Consider the following 21,283-nt stretch of genomic DNA (forward strand, 5'->3'; position numbering starts at 1 on the left):
TTAATAAATTACTCCCTTTCCCTCGGTAAACAAACAAATTGAGAGGACGAGTCTACGATTCTCGTGGGATGGAGAATTCATGGCCACCGACTGTGGAGATAAAATTACTCTGGGAAACTAAATTATACGGATTAATACGAATAATAAAAATACGAATTATTATTATTATTATTTAATTAACGCGACAGCGAAAGTACCAGCTCGTTACAGTTTTCTAAATTAACAAGGGGAAATCTGATACGAGATATCATTAACAGGAGGCGCCAGCGCAACGGTTCCTATCTCAGCAGCTCCGCGATATAATTTTTTGATCACAATTATACAAATTTAATATATAGTTCTTTTATTCTTTCTTTTCTTTTTTTTTTCGTCGGTTGTATAATAAGCACGTTTCGCAGTTCTCCAATGTTCACTGACGTTACGCTTCTTCAATATCGTTCCCGTTTCAACACAAACGGAATGTTTCAAGGAAATCTTTAACACAAAATTGAAACATACAAATTACGCGTGTCAATTATATATTCCTTAAATTTAAGCGTCTTTTAAACAATAAAAAGGGTTCAACTCAAACTAAAATGAAGAGAGAAGAAATGCGAACGATCTTATCGCACGATCTAAACCGTTGTTTGATCCAACGATTCTCTACCTCTGTTTTGCTTCTCGCGCAAACACAAATTTTTCTTTTTACTTGCCTGTCCCTTATGAGGATCGTAGAGACGTTGGATGAGCTGGAGACAAGTAGACTTGCCACAGCCGGACCCGCCGACGAGTGCCACGGTCTCACCCCGATTGATCTTCAGATTCAAACCTTGCAACACCTTCACGTCCTTTCTAGCGGGATACTGGAAGTGTACGTTCTTGAACTCGATCTCGCCGTTGACGGATGGAAGCTTCTGGCCATCCTTGCTCAAGCTATCGATCGTTGGCACGCGATCAAGCACCTGGAAAATCGCCGCGGCTGAACCACGCGCCACCGCGAACGCTTCGAGATGCGGCGATGTCAGACCCATGTTCTGAGCGCCAGCTAGCACACCGAAGAACACGATCACCAACACTGCTGGTGTATATTCCTTCACATCCTTTGGCCTGTCCTCCAGGATCAGTTGAACTCCGTACCTGGCGAACGATAATCGTCAATTTAACATGTGTTCCAATTTTCATCTCGAAAACTTGTCGTGATTTATTGCAATCGTTCGAGGTCTCTTCTTCCTTTTGACAATGAAAGATCGCATAGTGTACAAAGATAGAAGGATGACCAGTGAGATGGCACAGAAACGAAAAGTATCTAATTTCGATGCTCTCAAACTTCCCATTGTTTAACTTTGGCAATGCATCTCGACACGATGACAGAATAGGTCGCGTTGCTACAGTGTTTGTGTTATGTTAATGGTTAAAGCTGTTTACATACACCGAAACATGTTACGATACATGCAACGACTACGAGGTTTCATAGTGCTAGTTGCAATATACGTAAACTTGTATCAGCGTTATTATCTAGTTACGGTTTGCATCGACTCAGACGGGATCAGTGTACCATCTGATCGTATACCACATGTCTAGTCGTATGTAAACGGCTTAAAATTCTTAATCTATTCCTATCCGATTACTTTGATATTCGCATCTTTCACACTTGAGCTACGGTTACTCTGCGAGTGTGTCTTTCGACGACCTAACTTTTTGACGAGTATATCACGCGCATTTCGTTCTTCAGATGTTTCCTCGAAACACTTGCCTTTTACATCGCGCGATCCTATATGATTCGATTTAAGATATAACGGTAATAGAAATTCGTGTGCCTGGTCCTACGATCGTGCGAGGGAAAATTTGATTTATTCTAATGAAACCTGTATTCCTTCCCCTAGCCACCATTACGCACAAAATTCTTCCCTACACCGTATGTAACTCGTCCATTTTCGAAAAGAGGAAACAACAGAAAAAGGAAGAATTCCAAGGGAAGATCGTTTTATATCGAATTAGAGAAGCCAAGACAGCCACTTTCCATGGCAAACAAAGGAACACTCCTGTCTGATGCTTCCCTTTTAAAGCAAACAACTTTTACTTGAAACACCTCTGACACAATGCGGAAATTACATGGCTGACCCGTTTCTACCCTTCTCGTGCCTGTTTACCCGCGTCAGAAACGTTTATTCTGAAAATACTCGTATTTCTTTCATCTATGCTATAGTACGCAAACGCATATCCCAAAAAGCGTACAAATATTTTCACACAATCTTAATATAGACATACCAAAACGCGATTGCGTAGCTGATGTATATGATGAACCACATCACACCACCACCAACGCCGGACCACATTCCACGTCTTATTCCGGTTCTCTCGGCTGGTACTAGTTTCTCGGCGTATCTCTCCACTTCCTTTTCCTCTCCATTGAAGGCGATCACGGTCCTGATGGCTCCTAATACTTCCTCGGCCACTCTACCGGCTTGGCCATAAGCGTTCAACTCCTGAGCTGTTAAGGAGCTCTGAACTTTCGCCACTACGGCAGTAGCTATGACGATGATTGGTGCGCAACTTAGTACCACCAGCGTTAATTTCCAGCCGTATACGAACGATATGATGATGGAGGAGATGAAGGAGACCATGAGGTAGGTGAACACGCCCAGTTTTTCTCCTATGCCTTCCTTCATCTTGTCCAAGTCTCTGCAACGTCGTGACAAATTTTGACTACATTCGTTAATCCATAAACCGCTTAATATTAATATCTGGTAATATCTTCTACCAAGAAGTGAATTATCAATTATATCGAGAAGTAAGTTTCGCTCAAAGCACACGTTTATTAAATTTTGTGTGGACAATTTGGCGTTCGGGTGTCGGGTTACCCATCAACCGCGAACATTTTCATTGTCCGCGCAAATGTTGCAAAATTTAATTAACGAAACGGTACACAATAAAAATGAAACTGAACTTTGACATATGTTCTTCAATTTAAATTTCTCTGGGATGCATTTTCACTCGATTAAGTATTCGAGTCGTGAATAAATTTGTGGAAAATTCTTTCCTCGTCGGCACGTTTGCCAGGCTTCTCTTAGTTGTACAAGGTGACCACCACCGTAATTAGATACGTTCGTATAGTTTGGTGTCGGTTCCATCCAAAGTACCTGACGAAAATAACGCGGAACCGCGGGCAACCATTCAGAATGAATTAATTAGAGTTTGCCTTATCTTCGACAATGCAAAGGTCACCTTGCAAAAGCTCGGGGAGTTTAGGTTTCAACGAATATTCAATTTATCTTCTGGTTTGTATCGCGCGACCATATTATCCGCAGTTCCATTATCTCCTCTAATACGATTAAAGAAAACAAGCTGTCAAATAGCGATCGGAAAGCAAACTAAAAATAAAATCTAACGGTGTATACGTTTTAGCACGATATAAAGAAATGATTCCTCAAACCGTATGTATAAATGTCAAGGAGAAGTGTCACTGTGTTCGTGGCATTTATATTTAACGTTGTTCATCCTGCTTCGCGTTCTAGAATGTTCGTGAAAATGTTGCGGCGCCACGTTAAGACGTTTCCGGGTGATTACACAGCATTTACGGTACAATAACACATACTCGCGAATGTCGTGTAATCACGTTCAACTAAAATCAATATTGTCTCAAATTATACGAACTTTATTATAATTCCGTCTTACAGTCAGCCAATGTGAAATAACGTTTTCAAACTGATAACGGCAATGTTGCGAGCGGGAAGTTGCGACACGAGAAACATTTTTACAAAATACGATTTTTATTCCTAACGATGATAGGAAGAAACGAACGAGAACAAGTTGACGCAACTGCGACGAACGTATACGAAATGATTTACGATGATACAATGGATTACGAAGGTATTTGAACGCGTATATGATAAACAATTTTTACGTATACATTGTACGCGTTATATAAAACATTTTGGAATTTCATCAGCATTGTAACGTGACATCACTTGTCGTGAGTATATTGATAAAACTGCAAACCTATACGAAAATATACACAACATAATCATTTTTTGTCGGATATCAAACTGTATCAATATATACTGATCGATTCTCATTACCGTGCTAACTAACGAAATTTCAGAACGTTTTGTACCATACAAATGATATATATTCACGAAATGCTCCAATAAACGTTCGAATACTTTCGTCAGTTATTGCAGGTAAAACCTGGCGGATCGTTTCACTCGATATCGCAGTGAAGATACAGAGATCTGTGCCATTCGATGATTGCCATCTAAGACAGGTGTTAAGTCAAGTTTACGTAATAGTCGTTATAAATGCGGACTACGAGCCAAATCGTTTTTAATGCCAATGTGTCTTGTAACTACATCGATATATACGCGTATCACGATGCTATATTTACAATGCAACGAGATTTATTGTCTCTGCAACAGTGTAAGGTAGCGTGATTCACACTGTGTTTCAATCGTCTGCTACAAACCGGAAACACTACCTGGCGGCAAGAAGAAAAATTTAGCCACCGTGCAACGTCGAATTTCTTTCATCGAAATTGCACGCGTGTCTTTGCAATTGTGCGACTTGCGCCACGGATATACTATTGCAGCGAACATTCTCGTCCCGAAATAAACAGATTGCACAAGGAAATGCTCTAGTGGCGACGCTTTAATTGGCCCGTTATGAATCCATCCTTGACTTTTCGATAATTACGCGGTCTGAAGCGCAACCGCAAACAGAGATGGACTTTGTATCGGGTAAGGATTTCGATTCTCACGAGCGGCCACCTGTTGATGAGCAGGAATCTCGTTCCCTAAACTTTGCTTCTCGCTTCTCCGTTATACATGATCCGCGCTACGTTTATATCCGCGAAACTGGAAGAAATCGAAACCGCAATGTTCGCTTCAAAGCCGGATCGACGTAAGAAAATATGGCTACTCGAGGCTATACGTCTCCGGGATATCGTTTCAACGAGTGAAACGTGTTTATCGTCCGGACAGTTTCCATACGGAAGGAAAAAATAGAATTTTCGAATAAAATGGAATCGATTTGAATTCACAGTTTAAATATTAATTAGTTGTGATTTAAGTTTGGATTTTAACGAAACTATTATTTTAAAGTAAATTTTTATGAAAACGAAAGCCTGGCTGTTAAATATATTTCAAGGTTCGATCTGAAATCTTTTGTGTAATATCTAGTTGCCTCCTTTTAACGAGTTATCGATTAACAGCGAAGTATACTTACTCGGTAATTCTACTGGCGAAGTTGGTCGACGTGTTGGTATCGTACCACGTCATATCCTGTCTAAGAACAGCGCGAAGGAACATCTTACGTACTCGAGCGATTTGTCTAGAAGCCGCGATATTTAATAAATCGACCGTGAACACGGCAAAGAAAAATTGGAACGTGGATAGCGCCGCGGAGGATACACCAAACGCAACCGAGTCGTCGTACAGCGCGCTCATCCTCGCTTCGTATGTTTCATTGGGTCCCCTGCAATCATAATATTTATCTCATAAATACGTTATATTATTCATCGAAAGGAAACCGTTCTTCTAGATTCTCAATTCGGAGTAGATTCGTTCCGTGGAACGGTATCGACGTGGAAAATTACGGAACTTCGTAGCGATGTACCAAAGTAAACTAGACAGAATAAACTAGACTATATTCCCCTCGAGCGATCTATTTTCTCGTTAACGTAACGCGTCAGAGGCGAGTCTCGCGTCTCGGTTTCGTGCTAAAAATATGCAATTCAGGTAGTGTAGGCGTGTCTGAGTACGCCAAGACTTACAAGACCTTTCCTCCTCCGAACCACTTCAATATAAGCGTCGGTGTACTCGATTGATTCTCCGTATTACGATCCACCAGCAATGTGGTGAATTCACCATACTGAATCGTCGAAATGGGGATGCACAGGCCTGTCAAAGTTCCCATGATCAGGCCACCAAAAATCAGCATCAACTCCCCGCATGTTGCAAATCGAAACTGTGAACAGACACAGAGCGATCCTCGTCACTGAGTTTCGTCAAAGCTTTCACGTACGCCGCCATTAAACTGGAATTCAAAGTTTCGGCGAAGCGGAGAAAACTGAGGGAAAGTGAGAGAAAAAGGGGTAGCACAGGGGAAGCACCGGTGGGCAACAGCCATGGCAACGGACGTATTTTAATTAATTGCGCGCGAGCATCGACGTTATGTTAATTTTCCGAATGATGGGTTCGCCGGGAATTCGCGAGATTCCGGTGGCGTCGACGGAGCAATTTGTCGCCGAACTAGTCGAAAATTTCAGAAACATATTCTCGAGTGATTTAGTGCCGGCAACTTCTGCCTTTCCGGCAGATTTAACCCCGGGGAAAATTAATGCTGGCCTAACGGTGATTAATGGACAGAGATCTGACTAGTTCTAAACAAAAACAAACCCGATCGATCGACAGAATCGCGCTCGTTAAGTTTGTCAAAGACAAAGGGACTCGATAGCCAAACCGTTCGGCCGCTAGAAGATCGATTTCGTCGTTTGATTCCAAACTAACACGGTGATATTTCAACTGTAACAGGATGTATGTGGAATGTTTGACAAATGTCGGTGGCGTTTTCTGCTTTCTTTGTATTTTATTTCGTTATTTCTTTTTTTCTTCTGACCGATCGTACTTACGAGTTTGAAATAAGGCACTGGTGGCAAGGATTGTTCCGGCGCAACCGGCTTCTCCTCCTCCTTCGTTTGAGGTGGCACGAATTCACTGTGGACACAAAATAATATTGACTTTTAATAAGAACACTTTTAGATACAATTGCTCGTCGGTGTGCTGCCCGTTATCCGTTCTTCTACTCTTTGTAGCAGCATGAGAAAATGATCGGTTATGGAAGAGTACTTCCGGATGCAAGAAAAAACGATTTCCTCGAGAGAAAAGAAGCTTAAGAACCGGTTACGTTTCTTTCTTTTGCCATAGAAATCCCATAGAAAGTTCCAATTGTTTAATTTCCAGTCCGGGAATACTCTTACAGGATATACTTGCTACAATTAAGAAATCATCGTGAATAAATTTATACGATTGTTCCAGTCTCTAGGGCGACCAGGATATCTCCTAATTAATTCCGTTAGTTCCTACAATCATTTTGACTCCCATATTTACTCCTCCTATATTTCTCTCTCTAATTATTTAACAAAATCTCATTCATCTGTAAAAATCTTATTCGTACATTGGATCGCCATTCTCTTGTAGCATATACTGAGTTTCCTCTTTATCCTTCTTCGCATCTTGGAGCGTGTCTGAAATGAAATATACAAGGTTCCGTACACTGAAGATCCTACAGCAATATTTTCATATGCATCAGCAGGGAAGACTTAAATATACGTTCGTCTCCTGTTTATCCGATCGCGAAACCGGACTTCGAATCCGATATCGCGTCGACGATTGCATCTCTGCGAATGTTTTCACTGATAAACGCATTATTATCGATGAAAAATCATTTCAGATTTTCTTAATTATGTTCGTTAGATATTTCTCAATCGGGTTTACTATCGGTTAACACTAGAACTACCACACCAGTCAAATTGACTGGTTTTACAATTTAATTTTAAAATTTTCACTTCTTTATATTTTTTTCCGCAATGATGTAACGACTTTCGCAACGATAACTTAAAGAATAATTTCTTATGTACTCAAACTGAAAGTAATTTTGTATCAAGGCTACTCATACACCAATACCAGTGAAAATGACTGGTACTTGTGGAAGTGTAAGGGTCCTGCAATCTGTTTATCGAACCTCAATTAATCAATTTCCTCGTTTCGTACAACTTCCCACGCGTTTTTCAAATTTTTACTGCCTACCATTCAATATGACGATATCAGCTATCAGGAAAATTCCGGATCGATCGCTAGACGCTAACACTAGAAATACCACGCCAGTCGAAACGACTGATTCTACAATTTTATAAATATGTCGACCCTCGTTTAGGGATCATGGTCCCAGCTGGATTAATAATACCAAAAATATGCTACGTAACATGGAATTCCTTCTGTAAGAAAGCAATAAATCGAAAAATATAAAAATATTCTATTATTTTTTAAAGACAAGTCATTTTCACTGGTTGTGGTAGAAATAGCTTCGTGTCAACTATCGGTAGTTCTAGTGTTAATTGCAAATAAACTCGTATCATCGCAATAATTTCGTAGGTTGTTTGTACAAATTATTATTTATCCGGACTTGGAGAGTTTCAAATTTCCTGATTCTTTTTTCCCGAGAAGTTCCAGATTTCGAGACCCTGTTCCTACTTAAGATCGACTCGACGCTCGTAAACCTAGTTAGCTGAGAATTGTTGCAGAAACGTGTAGTTAAGACGTGTGGCGAGCTCCAGTCGTGAAACCAGTGACGTAAGCGATCGTTCAGTTAATTCAAAGCGCGTTGCTCCTCGACAAACACCGATAACGATCGGCACGCGTTCCTGCTCGTTCAAAATGAATGAAAGAAATCGAGTGGCAAAAATGCTAAAACGCTTCGCGTTCATCGACCAGCAGGATCATTTCCTCTGGGAAACGACTCAATGTGTTTTATAAAACAGCGCACTAACGTCTAAAATACAAATGGAAGTTCCGCGACGAAGAAACCAACAGTTTCTCTCTTTCGCCTGAAACACCCTGACAAACGATCCAACGACTTCAGAGGAAATGGCCCCGCTAAATTGTCCAAGAATCTTTATCCTCTCGCAAATGTTACCCTACGATAATAACTCTTCTTCTTGATCGTTCATCATCATGTTCCTCTTCTAACTCTAACAAATGGTTTTTACAAATTTCTGCGTCGTTATCTCGCATGAATGCGAAATTATCGTCGTCTAATTTCCTTGACAATTTGAATTAACTATTGCGTTTCACATGAAACCAGGAGATCTTCTGATACTTGCGATATCTTGAACTACTCGCTCTGGCTTTCACAGAGCCAATAATTTATAAACGCAGAAAATGAAACATAGCAAAGAGAAACTTTTATATTATCATTGACTTGAATTAATGTTGAATTCCAGTTGAATTCCATTGCTATCAAAGAGCGAAGGTATCCAAGCTTCTCGCGATTGTACGAAGATTTAGTAACATCGTTGTTCGGGAATCGATTCCCGTTATTTAGCATCGTAATAAACGAGTTAAATGGCACGCTGTATTATACGAGATCATAAATCTGCTGGGAACACTATGTAAATCGTCGGTTGGCGGATCAACGTAGACAGCCAGGACGTGAAGGATCGTCGTCGGCGTGTGAAAGGAAAAGCGAAGTTTCCGGTTTCCGTCGCGACGACCCCGGCAAGTGTCGGGCTTCGACGAAGTCTGGATCTTCCTGTAGGGGCTCCATTAGCGGAGTAATTGCTGTTCGAAACTCCTGCGACGAATCTACGATGGGTATTTTATACAAGGAACACGAGACTGCCATCGTAACAGTACGATGCATAGATGAATTTACCCCCCGGTGAACGAATCGCGCTCGACAAGTCCGATTTCGGGAGTTGAACGAGCAAACTTTTCCCTTCGATCCCTACGTTAATTCGATGAGATGGTGTAATTGTATTTCACAGGCTGACAATTAATTTGCATGCTGTAAACCAAGTTCCAAACAGAATGAACTTAACGATTATTATCGGATTATTATTATTATGCAAGATCGTTACGTCTTACAGGAACGTGGCAAATTTCCTGACAAACGACAAAATCTATGCTAATCGAAATAATTAAAATACTATTCCTATGAACGGCTGTATCGCACTAACCAAATGAATAGAAATAAAATCTTATGCAACACACACGATAGTCACTTATGGTGAGAATTTAATGCTCGAGAAAAATCGGTATTGGTCTTTATATGTATGATGAATTGTATATAATATATTTTTTCCAGTTTTCACTTGCGGTGATTTATCGGCGCGCACGTTTCTAAGGAGCATTAATCACGTTTCGTTTCGATCCATCTCTCAATATGAACGATTATTTCCTACACGACGAGTTTTCTTGAATTATTGCGGGCACGAAAATTCGCGAAACTATCTATCCAAGAAAAATTTGTACGCGCCTCCTTCGTGTCAGTAGTTTCCGTCATCTGTCGCCACTCGAATCGATCAATCTCTCAACTTTCTCGCCAATATCCTCCGGCCACGAATAAATGCAAATTTTGCGAAAACTCGCGAAAGAAGCACGACGGATCCAGCGTAAACGCTGTTTAAATTTTCCTCAAACTATTCTCGTTTCTATTCTAACCATAAAAAGAAGATTTAATAAACCAATATCAGGCATCGAAACTTTGATTTTTACAAAATACCGTTGCTACAGATCGGATGGATTTTTATGCAAATTTCTACTTTTCCAATTGTTCCTTCTAATAATTCGTTCGTTTTATTTATTAAAAGTTATAACAAGCAGATATAGCGTATACGCATTTTCTACACCTTTAAATTTCATATAAATGCATAAAAATCCGCATTCTAATTATCACGGCGAAGCAACATTGTCGATTCGCGAAATCTCGAATGATTATTGGTTAGCGATCGATCAGGAATGATCGAGTGTCTGGACAACGGAACGCAGACAACGAGCGGTCGATCTTAAAGAAGGGAAAAAAACATCGCAATTTTTCATCTCATCGATCATGAACATTATAACCATCGATCAGTAACGGATAAGCTCGCCATTTATCCCCTTCCTTGTTTCTCTGAGCTATTGTACAGAAACGAAGTTCTTCGAAATGTTCAGTCACCACGTTGTCGATAAAGCGACCAGCTTGTGTAAATTAATTTTTCGCGCCGCGAAGTTTCGTCTTGGGAGCGGTTACTTTATTTTTGGACTGCTTGTCGCGAAGGGGAAAATTTAAGAAGCAGACGGAATCTTATGTACTTAATATAGTCGAAGAGGAAACTACGTATGTACGTGGAATTGTTATGGTACTTACACTTCAAGAATATTTTTTCCTGGCGGTGAGAGTTTGTTTTTTGGGGTTCCATTTCCATACCCTGCGCCTTCTCGCGCGGATTTGCTGTCCACTGACAAATTCGCCGTGTCATCGCGCATTCTTAATTAACAACTCTGCAATTAAAAAAGAGATATTACGATTTTAAAACCTTCTACAAATAACTTTACAATCATAGATATTTCGTTCCGCTCGACATTTTAATTGATATTAGTTTGTCCGAAAAGTGTATTTCTTTCGCAAACGTGTTTTTTTACGACAGCGCACCCTCACACAAACGCGAAACCAAGTCTGTGAAATGTCGCGATTTTTATCTCGACAGAATAAAATGGATCGTACGTAATTCGACAAAATAATATAAAACGTTGTGCGTCTATTATTTCCTCATAAAAGGAAAGAAACTTTTCGGACAACCTGATATATAAAGCCAGACCGATTCTACTTTTCGAAAATTTTTCCATTTCCATACAAATATGCGCGATTAGCTTCTTTTTGCCTACATGATTATGATCAAAATGGTGATGATGAATGGATCAGAAATAATAACTTGTATAATAATAATAATAATAATAATAATAATAATAATAATAATCGTTAATTATCAAAATCGCCAATTTCCTCAAAAATCCAAATAAAATGGAGGCTCAAACGGAGCCAAACGTTCGGTACAACTAATCGAACCCTGTCAACAACCGCTCTCGAGGCATAGTGTTGACAAAATTCGCGTCAGTTTCTCACGCCTCTTACACCACGGTACGCATCGGCGTTGTTCCGCTATGTTGGTGGTTGGGAAGTGGCGTTTGGAGTTTGGAAACGTCACGCGCAACCAACGGGCCACACGTCGAGCCCTTGAGCTTTCAATAAACGCGGTACAATCGACATGGCATCAGGTTGGAAAAACGCAGGCCGCGGCGGGGCAGCCTTGCAGGATCGCGATAAATTAAGCCGAGCTGACGTTTTGATTGTCGGCCCGGCCTATATTTGTTGCGGTCAATATTTGCGTCGGCCGATCCATTGTCGCCGTTCGATCCGTTATAACCGTCTGTTTCGTCGGACGCGGGAGCAGAGACCCAGAGCTTTGCGCAAACTGCAATTAGCAACGATAATCCAGGGACAACAAACTCTATTTACCTCGGTCATTATACACTGTATCATACGTTTACTATACAGGATATCCAATCTAAGCGATGACTAGAAACTCCGCTAATCCGTGTTAATTAATCGATTGACCGATAGGACCTATGATTAAGTTTGAAGGGTGGGCCTAGTAGTCACATTTCGATTACGCGTTCACAATGACGAAAACATTCGTCCGATGATTCAGCGATCATTCGCTGATCGGATAGGCTGGTTACCCAATACTTTGGATCGTTGCTTTTTTTTTTTAATTATCTTTCACGATCGTATTACTTATTCGAAATTAACGTAGGTAGTAATTTCGTTTAGCTCGATCAATTTTTGAGTAGAGGACTTTCCAAGATAGTAGAATTCTAAACTCACTCGTTTTTTTTTTCGAATCCCTGTTTGCACGGTACATGTAACGACTCCAAATTCTTCGATAGTACGTGTGAATTATCAAATTACATTTATTAAAGGAATATTATTAATTGAGCGAAAGATAATAAAATGGAATAATGAAAGTAGGACGAATCTATGTTATAATCTAATAGTTTGTGTGCGTGAGTAAATTATTTACTATTTAATTGCGTTTAACTGAATGCATTCCTCAAAGAATAAACGGTGACAGTTAATAGATGGTAGAAGGAAAGTTCTGTTCCCTGTTCTTGCAATGGGCGAGATCTTTCTAAATCTCCGGCTGCTCAACAGGCTATGGCGCGAACTAAAACGATAATTCAGCGCTCGAGGTGGCTATCATTTCTTGCTCGTGGTATATTACTACGTCGCTATACCGTAGAGTCGACTGCACAGAGGACCAGACAGTTCTGCCGTACGTATCAGCTCAAGTTTCAACCGAAGCTTTCGCGTGCTATTTCTCTTTCTTCCTATTAAAATTCTTAAATGTACATGTTTCAATTTCTGAAATTGAGAAGAACTCGTCAAATGTTTGTCCCATTTGTAACAGGAAATAGTTCTCGAATGGGAGAACGAGAGTCAAAGAAAGATGAAGATGGAAGAAGAAAAATATTAAACCTTCCATGTCCGAAATTTTGAAAGTTTTAACTACGTTTTTATGGAACGAATATGCTCGGCAATTCTGATGGGTCATCGCGTAAAAATGCATGACAACGAAACTTTGGCGAACCGGTGCAAATGAAACCGTGCGCGAGAAGCGACAAAGCGTTAACGTTAAGCAACTGCAATTTGCCACTTGCGTTCTACAACGCTCAGTCTTTCTTGCATCCAATTGCTGTTCTAATTGTCGAATAAACGGCGCGATAAAAACGGCTAAGTCATTAGGTCGTGTTGCGGACTGAGTTAGTAGGTGGTCTTTAATCGCGAAACAGAGTTGCTCTTCGGTAACTTTTTTCGACGAAAAACCGGTCCACCCTTTTAATTGTACAGACACGTCTTTAATCGTCGGAAGAAGGATCTCGATGTCGCCATTGTTCGTACTTGGAAGACGAATTACATCGAGATAATTCGATCAGACACGGTACATTAATTTATTCCTAACTCCATAGAATAGTCGATGTAATATGATTAAAATCTTTTTAAGATAGCGTTTTCTCCTGCTCTTTCTCTTTTTCCGTACATCAACGATGGGCGAGAGTCTCGGTACCCAGTAATAAGGATCAAAAGCACTCTAAACGAGACTTCGTTGAGTAAACGAGAGAAAGCCAATAAATGGAAAAAAAGAAGCCACCGTCCTTTTTATTCCCATCGTTCGTATCTCTCATTACTTTTGCTCTTTGATCAAGCGTTCTTTTGTTATGTCGTCTCGTCTTTCGTCGACGAATAGAGGGCAACTTTACCGTATCTTTGCTTTGGTAACTTGAAGCATAACGACGCAACGTATCAATATATATGTTTATCTTTCTTCTGGCCGTGTACTGACCATTTCTTAAAGCGGTCATCCTGTTGTAACAAACTTTGTATTGTACGTACTTCCACTTCTAAACCCTGTACTTTTTCCCAATCGTAAGAATCACAAGGGAACACAAAAGTCTGTTGGAAGAACTTGCCATAATAATTACGGTCCATTTTTAATTTCTCTGGAACTAGTCGCTCTAAAATAACGTAAACTTTTCTCGCTGATGTTTGCGCTCAAAGTTCGAAATAACTGCATCGTCTGTCCTGATATTCTCGGATTTATCGAACATGGTGTTCCACCTTTAGAAAATCTTTGTTATTCCACACATCTCTGCGCGTAACTAATACTAACGCAAACAATTGTATCGACTGAATCCGAAAACGGGACAATTTCTTCTCGGAAACTTCTTCGCAGATCGCCAAATTCTATTTAAGAGCTAAGCGAGATTTACAGCACGTAGGTTGACACTAATTTCGCACTTATCTTTCTTTATTTACCTATACCTATATCATTTATATAAGAATTTTTTATTTATCTTATATAATAAGTTTATTGATCGCTAGATTTATTTACGATGGATTAGACAAGAAACGATGGTTACTTAACGTGAACTAGATACAGGGATGTGCTATAACTAAGTAGTTAATTCACAACTCACAATTGATAGTTTACAAATCAACTTTCGAATCCTCACAACTCAAGACTACTGTACTTATGACTACTCAACTCACGACTCCTCGGTAAAACTGCCAGGCCTTTTTGACCTAACAGCACTTAGGCCTCCCCGCAATGTTGTTTTGTGGTTCACCTAATAAGACTGCCAGGCCCTTTTTGGCCTAAAGGCACTTAAACAATATTGCCAAAGTGACGATGATTCACCAGATATTTCTTAGGCCATTCGTCCACGATACTACATTTACAACCTTCACCAAACGCTGTTGCACCAACAGAAAGTAAATAAATATTATTAATATCTTTTTCATATACGTACGACATTCTCGAATTCGACTGAATATCCTCGTGAAATTCAGCGAGAATCTAATGGGCAAGAAGCTACGAGAACAGAAAGTTCTCTGGAAGTTGAGCTTTTATTAACGAGACGGTTGCTTTCAAAGCTGGAATTGAGAAACGAGGAGTAATAAAGAGCCGCGAGGGATCGGCGACATCGGGGGACCGGTCAATTTCGAATTATCCTATTTCATGCGAACGAGAGCTTTCCGATTTCATTTGTCTCCGTTCCAATAACCCCTCGCCCTCCTCCACGGCCGGGTACACGCGATCCAATTTTTCCTTCGTTGCCCTCTCGAAAGGCAGTTTATAAAATTTCCCGTTCGTTGCGGGATCGATGCAACGATAAATTGTCTCTGAAGTTGCAAGGCCGACCCTCTCGTGCCCGGGACACGTCTTATCCCCGGTGCTCTGGACGCTCTTTTTCGCGGCTCGTAAATCATCGATGAGCCCGTGGAACCGGAAGTCGAGCGGAAGACCTTGCCAACGAGATATGGACTCGCATTTGCACCGTTTTGTCATCCCGTTCGCAAACTTACTCGTCGAGTATTATTAACGAAATCGAGAGATTTTGTCCTTTGAACAAATATTATTTCACCTTGAAAGTGTCCACAGACCAAAGTCTTCCATTTTAAAAGAATAATTTCCACAATGTTTCCACTGTGATACACGTTTCTGGCAATTTATTGCCAGAAGATCAGTTTCGTGCAGATAATGATCCAAAGCCTTGAAGAAGAGAAAATAGAGGATATTCTATATTCTGAAGGGTCGTCGATATTTTTCTGTAATTCTTCCCAAATCATTTTTATGCAAGAAAATTGTCCTGTGCGTAGACAAAACGAAGATCAGTTGGCAATTAAGCGTAAATAATGACGTATAATGTACCCAACAACAATACCTGAAGCATTCGTGCAACGTGAAAGTGAAATAGTGAAAACCATGGGAATTTCTAGGATAATACCGTGAATTAATACCGCGAATCGATCTGAACGTGTTTAGAAATAGCAGCTAGCTCGTAAAGTTCGTAGCGATTGAAACAATTTACAGCTTCATTGATACTAATCTTGCTAGAGACGTGCAAGTTCCATGGTTCTATGTTAATTTCCCAAGGGAATCGTAATCTTTCTTTCGAATTCGCGGACCAATCTTTTCGAGATCCCCGTAACACGGCGAAGAACAAATTTCGGCAAGGAAAACAATCCGTGCGAAGTTTTGTCGCGCTAATGTATTCGCGAGTCGATCTGCTCGGATATCGTTCGCCCTCTTTCTTTCTTTACTACCGCACTAGCAAGGCGGTAAACTTCGTCAGGAGCGTGTTCCGCCGCTGAAAAATCGCGGCTAATGGGAAAAATTGCTAAAGTTACACGGAAAGTTCGCCGACGACTTTCGTCGTTCGTCGCGGCACCTTTCGCAATCGCGAAACTCCATTAAGCTTGGAAACTAATTTCCAACGGAGTTTCCGCGGTGAGCGTCGCATAATCCCTGCGTGGTCACCGGTGACTCGAACAATTTTTTCCAGGAACAATGTTCCGTGTATCTTCTGAAATTCTGCCAAAGATCGATCAATGTTTATCCGCGAAATTGCTGTTAAATCTGAATTACGGGCAAGTCGTTGCGGAATAAGTCATCGAACGATGAATTAGTGACTATATGTTTGGATAATCTTCAGGTTGTAGTTAGAGCGAGCGAACAGAAGATCCGAAGATCGCAATGCATACGTCCATTAGAATCTATACGCGCATTTGACGGTTTGACGTACTGAGTTTGTCACAGCGCCAGTTTGCGCGGATTCACGTCCGCTGTAGCTACGGTCTTACTCGTTATCCATCTGCTTAGTTCCATGTAAATCTCGATGCATCGTTAATCGCGTGCAGCTGTAACCACAGCCTATACGTCGAAAGCAATCTTACGGTAGAATGTATATGGACAGATACAGACAAGCGTAGCGATTAGCGTTGTCGGTTTCCAGTGCGTCTGACCATAGAACGTCCGTTTCCTCTTACACGATGTTCCCTATCCTCGCTGATAAATTTCTTTACGCCGAATGAAACTGAATCTTTCTCATTCATTTAATCGTAAAAAACGAAAAGTAACGTTTCAGCAAATATCAGACGCCAGTTAAATGTCAATTTCATAAAGTGTAAAACAATCGGTACAACCAAAAGTAAATTAATTTGCACTTTGAAATTTATGCTTTTCCACAAAAGTTGGTTATTCTTATAAGAAATTGAAAACATCGTAACTTGTATCCTATTTTCTTTAAACCTCTTAATCGCTTATCCAAAAATAACAAGCTCTCGACGATTTGTTTCCTTCTGAATCCATACTTAAATACATTGTTCAACGTTTTCGCGATGAAACGAACGAAACACCTCGTAGATAGCGACGCGGACCAGCCAGCATTGAAAAAACCTTTTAATCCACTGGTATCTGTCAAAAGCACGCGTAGCCAGTTGGTCGTGGTTCGCGTATTTACGATCGACGCGTAATTTACGGAGGCTGCGGCCGTTTAATTAGTAACGAAAATATTACAACACCACGAGCTGAGATCATCTCTGACTGATAGCGGTACAAAAGGTGGGAATTTTTCAGCGGGCAGCTTTTTCGCCAGAACAGAAATCGTGAATTATAAAGCTACCGCCGACGAGATCCTCGACCGAGGAGAGTTATAATTAAAGCGATTCCGCTTTACCGTGCTCGGCTGCTTTGTGCTCTCGGAGGTTCGTTAAGTCCGACAAATTAATTTCCATTGTATTTTCAAACGGCCAGCGGGCACACTTCTCGCGGCCTTAAACCCAACTGTATGTGGAGAGTTCGAGAACCGTGCCATCGCCTAATTCGTGACGGTTGTCGGTCGCGTTACCAGATCTGAATCTAACGATGTCCCGTGGAAAAAAGTTCCTCTAGAATTCGAGAATATTTTACCAATGCTCTGTTCGACCAACGATGAATGCTTGAACCAACTTTTTCCGCTCGGAGGAAACGTTTTATTGAAAAACGTTCGTCCCTTTCCAGATTGTGAATTTTTTATTAAACGGTAGAACTACCGACCGAAATGCATCATACACACAGATGATTATAATTAAGATTAATGATCGCAAAAACCATGAATTTGAAACCTGTCAAAACGATAAACGATGATAGTCCTAGGGTTAAAAACTCGAGAGATGGAATTAGTTAATTCTAGGATTTTTAATTTTAATCCGTATGTAAATACACTGTACCAATAAATATAACAATGTACCGTGCGAACGAAAGTGAAACAATGGAAATAATATTATCAAAAGCACAAAATATAAAATTCGTCACTTTCACGAGTTTGTTAATTCTAGTGTCAAAAAGCCAGCACATTGATATAGTGATGTATGATATTCATGTTAAAACACAAGTTAGTTTATCGTTCGAATGGTCGATCAATGGTATGATGACTTATTTTTCTTAGTCATCTGGTTTCAATATTTATCTTGGCCCGACCGTGTTATTCGAGAAAATTTATTTTAAGTATCTTTCGTTATTAACGATCACGATTACGCGTTTCGCGGCCTCCTTTTCGTAGTCGACGTCTAGTCGGCGAACCAACGAATTCCGTAATCGGCCGCCGACTAATTTTAGACGTTCCGTGGACCTACCGCTTCTGCCGCTTGTACACCGCGTCTCCGACTTGCTTTGCAACGACTGGAACAATTTAATCGACGTTTACGATCTTTCCGCTTATTAAAGCTATCGAAACGAACAAATGTTTCGTTTCAATAGCACACAGGGAAACCTTTTCTCTCTGAGCCAACAAACCGCGTTAAATCGTAAATGTCGTTTCATTCAGACAATAAATTTATTATAATTCCGTGCAATGAGCATCTCACGAACAAGATAGAAGCGCTGATCTAATTCCACGTAATAGAGTCTCGTGAATCACCAAAAATATCCAAAATATCTGCGTATCTCTAGATTTTCTGTGAGCGATAACGTTAGTCAATTCGAGCTTCCAACTGAGCGCCTTTCGTTTATTGAACGATTATTCTGGATTTCTGGCGTAAGAAGCGAATCGTGCAAGAAACTCTTGGCTCATTATCAATAATTCGATGATGTTTTCCCTTAGAATATAAAGGGTTGACAATGGAATTCACTATCTTTCTTTCATTTTTTATACTTTGTGACTCTTCCTGATTATTTTTATCGAATATCATGGCACGAAGAAGTTGAAACAAAAAGCTGATTTTGCCAGCTCCTTCGAGAAGGCACTGCGACAAGATAATCCTCATCCGTATATTGTATATAAAACTTTGAGAAACATAAAAAAAGATAAGTTGAGCACGTCTTGATATCGAACCATCCACTGGCTGGAAAATGCTTCTCCAAAATCGACGACGCTAGAACCCATCTTGTCGTGTATTTTGCTTCGAAGTGGGCCAATTTTCACGAACGAAGGATCAAAAAATGATGAAAAATACAATAAGAGATTATCAATTCGAGCGGCGTTCATTTCGACTGAGAATTTGTTCAATTTCACTGAACCCTGTTTACGAAAATGAAAAGGTCACGACCTAATATTTACGGTCGCGTGAAAAATGTTTGCAAGATGAAGTTTGCCTGGTCGAAGATAAAAATTACAGTAAATAAGAAGCCCCCTTTTTTCACTCAAATATTCTAACTGGCGAACTACATCAAACGTTGAATCTCGTCTCGTGTATAACCGAACGATTTGTATAAAATGTAGGAAAAGTATCAGACTACGTCATAGTGGAAATTACGACTCGAGTGACGCAAACTGAGAAACAAACGCGTGCCTCGGCGGCTATTTTCAGAATAAACCGTATACTTACACGCGCCGAGCGGCTCAATTTCTTCGAGCATAAAGGCTGAACAAAAAAAAACAAGAAAAAGAAAGAGAAAGGAGTATTTCGTAAAGAATATAAGGAGGCTTGTATCATTCGCGAGCAAATCGTCTGGTGGTATTTTTATATACACGCGATCCAACGTCCACGTGCGTCGATCGAAAGGCTAAATACGTGGAGGACCTGACAGACGAGATCGTCTGCAACCTTGGGCGAGTCTGGCCAACACCGCCCACTCTTTTGCCAACTCGATTTCGCGGAAGCTTCTTCGACGTTGGCAGAAGACGTACGTCTCGGATTCTCCGTCTCGCCTCGTCCTTTTCTCTCGCTACATCGACCTGGTAAACCGAAAATATCGCGCGATAATGGCGAAACGAGGGACGCCTCGTTCAAAGGCGCTGATTTTCTACGAGGTCACCGAGCAAAATCTTCTTTAAGCACTAAAAAGGTACATTCTCGTTGCCAAGAACGGCGATCGCGAATGGAGCTTACGTTGCCAAGAAAAGCATCTGGACATCGAATAAAGCGAGTCTGAGTCGAACTAATCAGGACGAGACGGCAGAAAAATGTGCAGATTGCGAGGAAGCCGAATTGAGAGTACATATTTTTCTAAATGTTCGTGGTATTCGTTTATTCCTATAATCTGTATAAATCATACAAAGGTAGAAGAGTTTATTTTTCCTAAAGAAAATCCAAAACCGAACAAAACCGAAGACAAGGAACGACCTTTGTCTGTGTTCGCCTTTCTCCGAGAAAGCAAAGGAATATTCTAACATCTTTCATTTCTGTCCGATATATTGCAAATATTTTTAGCGAAATATTCATCGTATAACATAATTGAATATATGGATGTATCCGTAATTATACCGCACAACATAATATTTAATTAAATCATGAAGCTGTGGGCAAATATGGTGACAAAAGTTCTTACAAATCGATTAATTTCTACTCGAAAGTAAACATAGCTTGCGAGTACTAGAACGTACACTATTATTTAAAAGGATGATAAATTCTCTAATCGATTAGTTGCTGCACTGAATATTTGATTAGACTGATAACGAAACATTCGATTTGTCGTGTTGGTCGCAATGCCTCGATTAATTGATACAATGTAAAGCATTGGAAGAACCCGGTGATATTACAGTGGCAGTGTTATCAGAAAGTAATCCAACGTGAGACTCAGTTTACTCATTGGTGGTCGTATCTCTGTGACTAATAAGAGACTGTGATCGATCAAGATACGATGATTGTCGTTTATTTCAATATTGCCACAATGATTCCGAAGAAAAGTTTCCTCAGATTGTAAGCATTTGCCACCAAAGAACGTACACCTTGTACCACCGTGTTGCACCACCGATAGAAACGGACGAACGAGGATCGCGACGACGATGTGTTCCTTGACGTATCGCCGAGGAACGCAAACACACGGTGTGTTTACAATCGTCTCGTTGTTCCGTGATTTCGACGATTCGAGTTGCGCGGTGAAAAGCATCGAAGATTTCCTAGCGTCAAAATGATGTCAAAGAGAAGAAGAGAAGCGTCGCTTTCGAGA

The 21,283-nt window shown here is 40.5% G+C and overlaps 1 protein-coding gene across 9 annotated transcripts in view; it reads right to left on the reverse strand.

Moving 5' to 3' along the window:
• The window catches only part of LOC122572622 (multidrug resistance protein homolog 49), a 71,661-nt gene that overhangs the window by 15,505 nt on the left and 34,873 nt on the right, over window positions 1-21,283 (reverse strand). For 5 of the 9 annotated variants that reach the window (XM_043737803.1, XM_043737793.1, XM_043737823.1 and 2 more), the window contains 7 exons: window positions 10,882-11,015; window positions 7,150-7,219; window positions 6,605-6,689; window positions 5,747-5,940; window positions 5,200-5,448; window positions 2,248-2,661; window positions 693-1,116 (listed from right to left, as the gene is read on the reverse strand). In XM_043737803.1, the coding sequence (XP_043593738.1) occupies window positions 693-1,116; window positions 2,248-2,661; window positions 5,200-5,448; window positions 5,747-5,940; window positions 6,605-6,689; window positions 7,150-7,219; window positions 10,882-10,993 (1,548 nt within the window). In that variant the 5' untranslated portion in view covers window positions 10,994-11,015. Of the gene's footprint in view, window positions 1-692; window positions 1,117-2,247; window positions 2,686-2,926; window positions 2,950-5,199; window positions 5,449-5,746; window positions 5,941-6,604; window positions 6,690-7,149; window positions 7,220-10,881; window positions 11,016-21,283 lie in introns of those variants that run through there. The other 4 variants (XM_043737844.1, XM_043737853.1, XM_043737862.1 and 1 more) reach the window with 2 other exon arrangements.

The sequence above is a fragment of the Bombus pyrosoma genome, linkage group LG2, assembly GCF_014825855.1.
Source record: "Bombus pyrosoma isolate SC7728 linkage group LG2, ASM1482585v1, whole genome shotgun sequence".
Taxonomy (NCBI): domain Eukaryota; kingdom Metazoa; phylum Arthropoda; class Insecta; order Hymenoptera; family Apidae; genus Bombus; species Bombus pyrosoma.